At 47.1% G+C, this 13076-nt stretch overlaps 1 protein-coding gene across 1 annotated transcript in view; it reads right to left on the bottom strand.

Moving 5' to 3' along the window:
• The window catches only part of atp10b (ATPase phospholipid transporting 10B), a 229701-nt gene that overhangs the window by 44764 nt on the left and 171861 nt on the right, over nucleotides 1–13076 (bottom strand). Inside the window, exon 14 of the mRNA XM_070877209.1 lies at nucleotides 5848–6032. Within this exon, the coding sequence (XP_070733310.1) occupies nucleotides 5848–6032 (185 nt within the window). The remainder of the gene's footprint in view (nucleotides 1–5847; nucleotides 6033–13076) is intronic.

Below are 13076 nucleotides of genomic sequence, written 5' to 3'. Positions count from 1 at the left end.
TAGGGCTGGATCCAGACAACTGCCATCCATATTTAAAAGTATCTGGAGGCAAATCGCTGAGGAGGTCTCTGCCTCAGACACTGTGGTGCAGACTGGCACACAGTGCAGAAAGAAATGTAATGATCTGACAAGGGTGGTCAGAGCGAATAAAATTTTAATTCATGCACTCCTTCATTACTTGAATTATAAATTTGACACTTTATTTGTTCTCATGCTGTTGGTGTCTGTCAGCACTCTGTGGATTGCCTCCTAAAATGCATGACACATAGGTAGGCTCAATTCGGCACCGTATCTGCCATGAATGATCGTTACACATTTTTAAGATTGCTTTCTGAGATCTCATAAGATTGCCTCCCACTTCGATGTCCTCCTGATGAACCACGTGCAGCTTCCAAGGTCATTAAAGAGAGGACTCTATTACATTCAGACATTATGGTGTGTGCTTTGGTGGCTATCTGTGCCACGGTGGCTATCTGTGCCACAAGAGCAGATGAAACCTCTTGTAACCATTCCCATTTTCATTCTTGCAGGCAAAGAAGTCGCATAATCGCTGCGAGCAAGTGCAGACAGGTGGCGGTCCGCATCAGACCCTGCCACTCACCGACATCGAGGAGAGACTGGCAGGCCTCATCGGCATCACAGGCCAGGCAGCTGCCAATGGGGGCGCTGACCCCCACTCGGATACTGAGGGTAAGTCCTGCATACTCCCTGGAATAGGTTGGGGCAATGTCATGCAGTGTCTGTGGACTAGGGGTGGGACAATGTCATGCAGCATCTCTAGACTAGATATAATGGAGTAGCAGCGGTCCTTCAAATGAGCCTGTGCTATGCGACCTTCCTCATGCCACCGTGCCTCTCCCCTTCTGCTAACTACTCATCTGTTGCTTTCTACTTCCAGATGACCAGACACAGACGGCACATCCCTCAAGGAACCACTCCACATCAAGCCATCATCTGGAGGCGGAGGAAGAGGAGTATACGGATGAGCTGATTCCTGCTCCACATCCGAAGCAGCTTCATTCCACCCCTGTTCCACCACCGGCACTCAGCTCCTCTGAAGACGACATGTTCTCGGGGTTCAATGACTCTGCGGCTCCTGGGACCAGAGGCATACAGCAACGCAGTGCTGAGGTTGAATCCCGTATTCCATCTCTCTGGAGGGTGAGTCGGCAAAGTCAGTCTGCTGACAGACAGACAGACCTGGAACTGGACATGGTGGGAATGTCCAGGGAGTATATCCAGGTCAGCCGTCTGCTCCTTGATGTCTTGGGTAGGATCCTGGTGAGTATTGACAGTCTGAAAGCAACCATTATCGAGGTAGGTTCACAGATTGTTGGTGCGAGCCATGATACCAGCGAGGCCATCAATGCCCACACAAGGCAGGAGGCCTCCAGCAGTAACAGTGGAGTCCTGGAGAGTGTGGCATGAAGCCTTGCAGAATATGGCACATCACAGGCACAGGCTCTGGTTCAGCTTTGGCAGGTGATGCAGTCCATGCCTGCCGCGATACTCTCTGTGTTCCGTACTGTCACCCCAAACCACCTGTGGCTGCTGATGAAGAGGCTAGCCAGTCAGAAGCCGGACCTTCCACACTATGAGCTCTTCCAGTGCATCCCCAGATGGCATCTCCATGGTCTCTCCCTTAAAACACAGCAGGGTAGCCTTGCTGCACGCCATCTTGGTGCCACTTTGAGCAGTAGAAGCAGGCAAGGGAGGGTGGTAAGGGGAAGGGGGGCAAAAGATGGTGGGAAAAAATAGTGGGGCAGGATTGCTGTATTATGTTGTTGAAGCTGGATGCATCATATGTTTTATGTATGTTAAAGTTTCACATTGGATTTTATTGTTAATGTTGTTGAGTGATCACATTGCTGGATGCAGCTTATTTTATTTACATCTCAAAATAAAGGTTTAAGTTTGCAATGTTACAATGTTTAATAAAGGTTACAAAGTTTACAATGTTACAATATTTAATAAAATTTTGGTTTACCTTAACCATTCCTGTGTAGTGTCATTTGCAGAATAAGAGGAAGAATAGTCAACATGGTGGGATAGAGTGGCCAGGCAACGTTCAAACGGCCGTTCATTCTTCAAGCAAAGAGTTTAATTATGAGCTGCCAACGTAAGGCTTTTGCAGCAGTGAAATCTCCAAAAGGCCTCCCCTGTGGTTGTGGTTGCGATGATGGCATGGGTTCCTCACCAGGCTCCTCTTCCTCCTCCTCTGCCCCCCGCCCCCCCCATTTTTCCTGGAGTGGTTCTGCAATCACCATTGGCAATTCCTGCCCCTCATGATGGCTAAGTTGTGTAGCAGGTAGCACAACACAATGAACTCGGAGACGTTGAGGGGAATATTGTAAGCTGCCTCCAGAGTAGTCCAGGCATTGGAAGCTGCTTGAGCACTCCAAATGTCTGTTCGACGATGTTGCGTGTGGCTATATGGGTCTCATTATAGCAATGCTCGGCTTCTGTCCGAGGGTTCTGGAGGGAGGTCATGAACCAGGAGGCGAGTCCGTAACCTTTGTCTCTGAGCATCGAGCTCTGGCCTTGTGGTTGACGCTGGAATATGCATGAGACACTGCTCTCACGCAAGATGAAAGCATCATTAACGCTCCCTGGATATTGGGCATTTGACGGCCATGATGTGCTGAGTACGATCGCGGACGATATGTACTTCATGGAGTAGAATCCCTTTCGGTTTTGGAAAACTTCTGAATTCTCGAAAGGTGCTCGCAGGGCGATGTGTGTACAGTGAAGGGTGCCCCGAGCCTTGGGGAAGCCAGCAAATTGTCCAAAATCTACAGTCCTCTCATTTTGGGTCTCCCTGATCATTGGGAAGTTTAAGAAGTCCATCCTGTGTTCGTACAGTGCAGCAGTCACCTGGCGAATGCAGCAGTGTGTAGTATGCTACGAGATGGAGCATATGTCCCCCGCTGATGCCTGAAATGAGCCAGAGGCACCTTCACCTTGACGGGCAGGGCAGTCCTGTTGCTGCTGGTAGGCTGTTTGAGCTGGCATATCTCTGTGACCAGCTCCTTTCGGAAACGTAGCCTTCTAACGCACTGTGCCTCAGAGAGCTGGAGGTATGAGCAATGTTCCCTGTAAATGATGGGGGTAAGGCCTCCTCCCCATAATCTGCGACCTATTTGATTATGTTGCAAATGATCAACAATAAGTTGCCTTCCAGCTTGAAGCCGTATGAATATAGCAGCCAGGATTACTGTCTCCCGACATGGCATGGCCCCCATAAACTTCACAATCAAAAGTATGCAGTAACGTAGCGTTCTTCTCCCAATCCTTTTAATCACTCACAACTCCAACTTTTTCCTCCGTTTTCAAGATGGTGCCATTAGCGCCTGGCGCGCCCTGGGTCCGACCTTTTTTTCTTGGCGGGTTCTTGGACAGGCGCTAAATTGGGCGAAATGCTTGAAAGTTCTGCCCAGGGCGCTAGCGCAGTGATGCAGGAAGATTTACGTTATCAAAACAGCGGCTGTGCGGGGGGTAAATTTTAGGGCCACCGCAATCCCATTGCCGAAAGTTCTGCCTGGGCGCAAAATCTTGCGCACCTCATTTTTCACCCCCAAAAAATCATTTTTGCGCCTGCCGAGGTGCTAAATGGGGCGCAAATCAATCAAAAATCCAGGCCTTAATTTTGCTTAAGGTGTGAGTCATTAGCACCTGCTGCTAAATCTCAAACTTTTCTAAAGTTACCGCCCATTCTTGGGCTATAATGAATTTCTCCCTGTCAATCAAAAAAAGTAGTCAATACCATCAACAAAAAAAATCAAAATTCCTTCAAATATTGCTTTTCCTGTCCATGGAATTTTCTGTCAGGTTACTTTGTTGCCTCAAACTTTGTCCTTTCTATGCAGAAATGTAAATGAAAGTTAGTCTCCACTGATGGCTAGGCGATAAATAGCTGATCCATACAAACCGGCCCTGAAATTCCGGTCGGAAGCTTCCCGCAGGCAATTGCTTCTGACCGGAGAATTTTCCAAAAGTACCTGGCGGTCCGGGAGGAGCATGGGATTCCGGCGGGGAGGCCTTTTTTTCCCCACGCTGTGAAGCATGCTCCCGTCCTCGAGGTTCCCACGCAGAAGTTGCAGTCACGTGTTCAACCAATCAGGTACAGTATTCTCAATTAATATCAATGAGAACTCCATATCTACAAGTTCTCATTGTTATTAATTGAGAAAAAAAACAAACACAATACGCCAATTAAAAAATAAAAAAACATAGCTCACGTAATTAAAATTAATTGAAATGAAAGTTAATAAATATCTTAGAGAAAATTTTTTTTCCAAGTTTTTAAATTTTTTTTAAAAATTATAGTTTAAAATAAATTTAACGTAGTGGGCACAGTTTTTAAAAATAAAATGTGTATTTTTAATTTTATTTTTTATGTTTTAAGTGTGTTTTAAGACTCTTACGCCTGTAAAAGTAGGCTATGTGCCTGCTTTGATCAGGCGCAAGAGTTTTGAGGACATTTACTGGGCAAGATATGGGTAAATACCGCAATCTTGCCCTTGTAAATGTCCTCGCTCCCGATATGCGTGAGATCTGTCAAGTGAAAAGCTGGTTTTCAGCGCATGCGCATTGTGCGCTGAAAATCGGCTTTTCCAAGGCCTTCCTAGATGCGTAGATACTCCATTCGGAGTCGCGGAGGCCGGAATTTCTGGGTGATTTAGTCCAATTTAGCTGGTGTTAGGTGGGCAGGAATATGGGGTGCTATCATTGGCATCAGTGCCCGAGTTAAGATTGGAACAATTAGCCCCTGATTGTGCGGTGTGCAGATGTAGCTGTCAAGTGAGGACAGCATCAGGCTCGACTGAAATGCCTTTCACAATTGATACACTTGCTCAAATTGATGATCCAGGATCAAATGTGCAGAATGCTACTTAGGTGAGTTATCAGAAGGTATGTAATGCCCTTAGAACTTTATCCCAGTAAACAGTGGTGGTGGAGTGATAGAAAGAGAATTTGTGGACAAGGAGAAGTTTTAAAAATAGAGTTAACCATTGATTACAGCAACATGTTGTGACTTGCCCGACAGCATCTCAGCACAATTTTCTCTGAATCTTTTTGTGCTCACAGGGATTATCAGGTTTAAGTTCATGAAACATCTGTCCTTGCTGTTCTCTCTGCCTACATCCTGCTATACCATCAAACATCCCCTCCCCAAAATGAAAACACGCCTAGTGACGAGTGCCAGATTAAACTATGAACATGAAATTGTAAAGTCCAATACCACAAATCCACACGAGGCACATTCTATGGACAAGGTCACTGCATGACCTGAACCTTTATTCACAGGAACAAGAAGTGATGACCCTGCGTGGGACCTCCCTTTATATACCTGGGTGACCAGGTGAGGAGTGTCTCCCACAAGTTCACCCCCTGTGGTCAAGGTGTGCATTTCTTACGTATATACAGTATTGCAGTCTTGTTACATAAAGGTTACATACATGACAGAAGTGATCCTATTTGGATCAGTTCGGAATCTGGAAATACGTAAATTTGGTTCAATTCAGATACTTCAGCTTTGGAAGATGCTCTCTATTTTGAAAATAAACCTTTCTAATTGCAGCAAAGCCCTCGGTTTTCAATATCCCATTAAGCTTTCCTCTTGTGGTTATGAGATCACCAGGATGCCTCATGTTGTTGCCTTCTTACACATTGCTTATTAACTTTTTTAATTTGTTCGAAACATTTATATATAAAAAAGCCCAAAGGACTAAGGAAGTGAGTCTGAAAGAGAATCACAACCACTAAACCTCTCTACATCATTTCGATCTATGAGGAATTTTCATACTTCAATTTAGTAGAAATAATGTAATTATTCCTTGCACTCACCTGGTTTTCACTATTTAGAGTGAAGATAAAGTCCTTTGAATTCAGAAGCTTACACGCATAGGCAATATTAACAGCAGTTTCCTGTTTATCTCCTGTTAGGACCCAGGTCAATATGCCAGCTTCACGAAGAGCTTCAATGGTGTCTGGCACTCCATCTTGCAGATGATCCTCGATACCTGTTGCACCTTTCATTACAAAAATAAATAAACTACATATTACAAAAGTTTTCTGTTCAACTGGACCTGGCAAGTAAAACAGTTAATGCAGGATTTTTAGTATTAATAAAATTTCGGGTCTCATCCAGCAACTAATTAATTATATTGCATACTAAAGAAAGAAAAGACTTGCATTTATATAGCACATTCCACAACCTCATGATGTCACAAACTGCTTTGCAGCCAATAAAGTACTTCCTTTTTTCATACAATCATAGAAATTTACAGCACAGAAGGAGGCCATTTCAGCCCATCATGTCCGTGCCGGCCAACAATAGGCTATCCAGTCTAATCCCACTTTCTAGCTCTAGATCTGTAGCCCTGCAGGTTACAGCACTTCAAGTGCACATCCAAGTACCTTTTAAATGTGATGAGGGTTTCTGCCTCTACCACCCTTTCAGGCAGCGAGCTCCAGACCTCCACAACACTCTGGGTGAAGAAATTTCCCCTCAAATACCTTCTAAACCTTCTACCAATTACATTAAATTTATGCCCCCTGGTTGTTGGCCCTTCTGCTAAGGGAAATAGGCCCTTTCTATCCACTATATCTAGGCCCCTCATAATTTTATACACCTCAATGAGGTTTCCCCTCAGCCTCCTCTGTTCCAAGGAAAACGAACCCAGTCTATCCAATCTGTCCTCATAGCTAAGATTCTCCACTCCCGGCAACATCCTCGTAAATCTCCTCTGTAGCCTCTCCAGTGCAATCACATCCTTCCTGTAATGCGGTGACCAGAACTGCATGCAGTACTCTAGCTGTGGCCTAACTAGTGTTTAAAAACGGTTCAAGCATAACTCCCCTGCTCTGGTATTCTATGCCTTGGCTAATAAAGTTAAGTCTTATAACCACATTATCTACCTGGCCTGCTACCTTCAAGGATTTGTGGACATGCATTCCAAGTTCCCTTTGTTCCTCCACACTTCTCAGTGGCCAACCATTTAATGTGCATTCCCTTTCCTCGTCAGCCCTCCCTTATTGTTTTTGAGCTGATGGATAGCCTTTTCTACCTCATGCAGGGCTGGGTTTTTGCTGAGATGTAGTCGAGGACACTCCTGTCAAAGGCAGGGTCTCGATTAAGGAGATCTTTGAAGTTCTCCTTCCAGTTGACACTGACTGCCTCGGTGTCCTTAATGAGTGTCTCCCGGTTTTTGGCCAGCAGTGGGATGGGGCCTTGCATGCTTGGGGCGTAGGTGGACTTAACTACGGTGAAGAACCCTCGCATGTCATGACCTACTAGTCGGGAGCCTACTATCAGCAAGGGCAGACATCGACGACGAGGTCCAGTGTGCCAGCGCCGCCTTCGGTCGCCTGAGGAAGAGAGTGTTTGAAGACCAGGACCTCAAATCTGGCACCAAGCTTATGGTCTACAGGGCAGTAGTAATACCCACCCTCCTATATGGATCAGAGACGTGGACCATATTCAATAGACACCTCAAAGCGCTGGAGAAGTACCACCAGTGCTGCCTCCGCAAGATCACTGGGAGAATAGACGCACCAATGGCAGTGTTCTTGATCAGGCCAACATCCCCAGCATCGAAGCACTGACCACACTCGACCAGCTCCGTTGGGTGGGCCACATTGCCCGCATGCCCGACACGAGACTCCTAAAGCAAGCGCTCTACTTGGAACTCCTACACGGCAAGCGAGCCCCAGGTGGGCAGAGGAAACATTTCAAGGACAACCTCAAAGCTTCCTTGATAAAGTGCAACATCCCCACTGGCACCTGGGAATCCCTGGCTTAAGACCGCCGTAAGTGGAGCAAGAGCGCTGAGCACCTTGAGTCTCATTGCCGAGAGCATGCACAACCCAAGCGTAGACAGCAGAAGGAGCATGCAGCAAACCAGACTCCCCACTCACACTCCCTTTCCTTCAACCACTGTCTGTCCCACCTGTGATAGAGACTGTCATTCCTGTATTGGACTGTACAGTCACCTGAGAACTCACTTTTAGAGTGGAAGCAAGTCTTCCTCGATTTCGAGGGACTGCCTATGATGATAGCCTTCCCCAAATGCATTACCTCACATTCTCCGAATTGAATTTCATTTGCCACTGTTCTGCCCATCTGACCAGTTGATTGAAATCTTCCTGCAGTCTACAGCTTTCTTCTTCATTGTCAACACAGCCGATTTTAGTATCATCTGCAAACTTCTTAATCATACCCCCTATATTCAAGTCTAGATCATTGATGTATACCACAAAAAGCAAGGGATCTAGTACTGAGCCCTGCATAACCCCATTGGAAACAGCCTTCTAATCACAAAAAAATCCATCAACCATTACGATTTACCTCATGCCTCTGAACCAATTTTGGATCCAATGGACATTTATTTTGTGACCAGTCTGCCATATGGGACCCGATCAAAAGCCTTGATAAAATCCATTTACAGTACATTAAATGCACTACCCTCATCGACCCTCCTTGTTACCTCCTCAAAAAATACATTCATGTTAGTCAGACACGACCTTCCTTTAACAAATCCACGCTGACTGTCCTTGATTAATCCGTGTCTTTCTAAATGAAGATTTATCCTGTCCTTCAGAATTCTTTCCAATAATTTTCCCACCACTGAGGTTAGGCTGACTAGTCTGTAATTATGCAGTCTATCCCTTTCTCCCTTCTTAAACAAAGATACCACATTAGCAGTCCTCTAGTACCACACCTGAAGCCAGAGAGGATTGGAAAATGATGATCAAAGCCTCTGCTATTTCCTCTTTTGCTTCACTTAACAGCCTGGGATACATTTCATCCGGGCCTGGGGACTTATCTACTTTCAAAGCTGCTAAACCCCTTAACACTTCTGTCATGTATCTCACATTACTGTATATAACTGTATCTTACCATGCTATACATGACTATAACTGGATATGACCTGTAACAATAAGCATACCATACCACCAGGGGTGCACTTGCAGGAGACACTCCATACCTGTCCCACTGATGTATATAAAGGGAAGTCTCAGGCAAGTGCAGCACTGGAGAGCTGGAATTAAAGTTGCAGGTCCTGAGTGACCTTGACGTTAGCATATGTCTGGTGTAAGTCAGTACTTTAGAGTCAGGACTTAACAGTGGCGACAAGTTACGGGATCACAGAATCCACAGAATGGCTACCAACAGCTCAGATGAGAAATACAATGCTGGAGACAATTGGGATGACTTTATAGAAAGGCTCCAGCAAAGCTTTGTGACCAAAGACTGGCTGGGCAATGATAAGGCAGGCAAGAGAAGAGCCCATCTCTTGACCAGCTGTGGTTCGAAAACATACACTTTAATGAAATACCTGCTGGCACCCGAAAAACCAGCAAGCAAGTAATTTGTGGAGTTGAGCACACTGGTGAGAGACCACCTGAAGCCAGCGAGCAGCCTACACATGGTCAGACACAGGTTCTACAACTACAGATGCTGTGTGGGCCAAAGCATACCCGACTTCGTGGCGGAACTTCGGAGGCTGGCTAGTTTATGTGAGTTCCCCAATGAACTAAGGAGAGAAGTACTGAGAGACTTTTTTTATTGAAGGAATAGGCCACGCAGGCATATTCCGAAAGCTTATAGAGACTAAAAACTTGACTCTAGAGGCAGCAGCACTGGTTGCACAGACGTTCTTGGCAGGCGAAGAAAAAACGAGGCTGATCTATACTTCGGGTATGACAACCAACGAGGCATCGGAACAAGGAGTTCACATTGTGAAACAAATCGCTACCCCCACACACAGACAAAGGCAGGAGAACAGGCCTTCAACAGCAGACAGTGGCGCCAGAAGCCATCAAAATCAAGGGCCACATGAACGGCCGATCACACCTCATCAATCCACAATGCGAGCAATCAACAACGGAGATCAGCCAGACGCAGCTCATCCTTCGGAAACAATGGAAACGGTCTGTGTTGGAGATGTGGGGGAAGGCACTTAGCCAGTGTGTGTCGATTTCAGCATGCCATTTGCAGAAACTGCAACTACACAGGGCATCTGGCTCGCATGTGCAGAAAAACAGCAGCTCGGCTGGTATACGAATCGAAAGGGTCGGAAAGTGGACCAGAAGACGGTTGGAACAGTGCACGGGACACCAAGGTACAGCGGGTTAACACGATCAATGTCCACTCTTCTTACACCAAGACGCCTCCAATTATGATGAAGGTTCTACTCAACGGGATACCCGTCAACATGGAACTGGACATGGGGGCCAGTCAATCCCTCATGAGCGTTCAACAATTTGAACAGCTGTGGCCGCACAAAAGCAACAGACCAAAACTCACAAAGATCGACACCAAACTAAGGACCTATACTAAAGAAATCGTCCCAGTCTCAGTCACACAAAGGGATGGTGCACCGACCTATTGGGGAGAAGCTGGCTAGCAGAATTTATTTGGAAATGGGATGATGTTCACGCCATGTCTTCAGAGGAACAGACCTCCTGCTCAACAGTTCTAAACCGTTTTGAACATCTCGTTTAGCCAGGTGTGGGCACCTTCAAAGGGGCTAAAGTTAGAATCTGCATCACTCAGAATGCCAGACCGGTCCATCACAAGGCTAGAGCTGTGCCTTATGTGATGGGGGAAAAGATTGAAAGCGAACTGGACCGGCTTCTACGGGAAAGCATAATTTCTCCCGTGGAATTCAGTAACTGGGCAAGCCCCATTGTCCCCGTCATGAAGCCTGATGGATCCGTGCGAATCTGTGGGGATTACAAGTCTACCACAAACAGAGTCTCCCTACAGGACCAATACCCACTGCCCAGAGCGGAGGACCTATTTGCCACGGTGGCTGGAGGAAAACTTTTCTCGAAACTTGATCTCACATTTGCGTATATGACGCAAGAACTGACCCAAGAGTCTAAGCTACTCACCACCATCAACACACATCGAGGCCTTTTTGTGTACAATCGATGCCCATTCAGCATCAGGTCAGCAGCTGCTATATTCCAGCGCAACATGGAAAGTCTGCTCAAGTCCATCCCGGGGATGGTTGTGTTTCAAGATGACATACTCATCACGAGCAGGGACACCGACTCTCATCTCCGCAATCTTGAGGAAGTACTAAGTCGATTGGATCGGATAGGCCTAAGAGTTAAGAAATCTAAGTGTCTGTTTCTCGCGCCTAAGGTTGAATTTTTGGGCAGAAGGATTGCCGCTGATGGAATCCGCCCAACTGAATCCAAAACCGAAGTGATTCGCCTCGCACCCAGGCCCCGAATGTCTTGGAACTGCGTGCCTTTCTCGGGCTACTCAATTACTTTGGGAACTTTATGTAGAACTTGAGCATGCTGCTGGAGCCTCTCCACGTGCTATTCAGAAAGGGGTGCGATTGGTTTTGGGGGACGCCCAAGAACACGCCTTCAATAAGGCACGCAACCTTCTATGTTCCAAGCCTTTTTTGACCCAGGTAAAAAGTTACTCCTTACGTGTGATGCATCAGCGTACGGGGTCAGGTGTGTTTTACAGCATGTCAATGATGCGGGTAAATTGCAGCCCGTTGTTTATTCCTCCAGGTCACTTTCACGGGCGGAGCGCGGGTACGGTATGGTTGAGAAGGAGGCGCTCGCGTGCATGTACGGTGTCAAAAAGATGCACCAATAACTTTTCGGGGCCAAGTTTGCGTTAGAAACCGACCACAAACCCCTCACATCCCTACTATCCGAGTGCAAGGCAATCAACGCCAATGCCTTGGCGCGCATTCAGCGGTGGGCACTCATGCTGGCGGCTTACGACTACACGATAAGGCACAGACCAGGCACAGACAGCTGTGCCCACGCGCTTAGCAGGCTACCCCTGGCGACCACAGGACTGTGAGATGGTCATGGCAATCAATGCCTTTGAATCCACAGGTTCGCCCATGACGGCTCGCCAAATCAGAGCCTGGACGACGAGCGACCCTACGTTATCTCTAGTTAAAAGATGCGTTTTAACCGGTGACTGGGCAGAGGCTCGCGATGCCTGCCCCGAGGAGGTCAAACCCTTCCATAGGCGCATGCATGAACTCTCACTACAGGCAGACTGCCTGAAGTGGGGCAGCCGAGTAGTTATGCCCTCACGAGGCAGGGAGGCGTTTGTTCGGGAGCTCCATCGCGAGCACCCGGGGATCGTCCTTAAGAAGGCCATAGCCAGATTTCATGTCAATGCCAGGCCACCAGACGCGGACTTGGAGCTCTGTGTCCGTCGGTGCACCATTTGTGCCCAACTCAGTAATGCCCCAGGGAGGCCCCCCTCAGCCCCTGGCCCTGGCCCACCAAACCGTGGTCGCGGGTGCATGTAGACTATGCGGGCCCATTCATGGGTAAAATGTTCCTCGTAGTCGTTGATGCATTTTCAAAATGGATCGAGTGCACCATTTTAAATTCGAGCACCACCTCCACCACTGTGGAGAGCCTTAGAACATGTTTGCAACGCACGGCATTCCTGACATATTGGTCAGTGATAATGATCCATGCTTCACCAGTGCAGAATTTCACGATTTTATAGTTGACCATGGTATAAATCACGTTAAGACGACACCTTTCAAGCCAGCCTCCAATGGCCAGGCGGAGCGAGCAGTGCAGATCATTAAACAAAGCATGCTCAGAATCCAAGGTCCCATGCTGCAGAGCTGCCTGTCGTGACTGCTGCTGGCATACAGATCTCGTCCGCATTCGTTGACTGGGGTTCCCCCCGTGCAACTACTAATGAAACGAACCTTAAAGACCAGGCTCTCATTAATCCTCCCAGACATGCATCAAATTGTTGAGGCTAAGCGTCAAAAGCTAACTGAGTAACATGACCGAAATTCGAGGGGGAGGTGGAATGAGATAGGGGACAAGGTGTTTGTGCTAAACTATGGCCGGGGTCCCAAATGGCTTGCAGAGACAGTAACAGACAAAGAGGGAAACAGGCTACTGGTTGTACAAATGGACAATGGCCAAACCTGCCGGAGGCATGCAGACCAAGTAAAAAGTAGATTCACTGATAACACTGAAGAACCAGAGGCAGACTACAATGTGGAAATCACACCACACCTGGTGGACAGGCAGGTGGAACAACCTGAGGA

Source organism: Pristiophorus japonicus, chromosome 4 (genome assembly GCF_044704955.1).
Source record: "Pristiophorus japonicus isolate sPriJap1 chromosome 4, sPriJap1.hap1, whole genome shotgun sequence".
Lineage (NCBI taxonomy): Eukaryota > Metazoa > Chordata > Chondrichthyes > Pristiophoridae > Pristiophorus > Pristiophorus japonicus.
The sequence above is the reverse complement of the archived record's forward strand: the minus strand, read 5'-3'. Positions and strand labels throughout refer to the sequence as shown.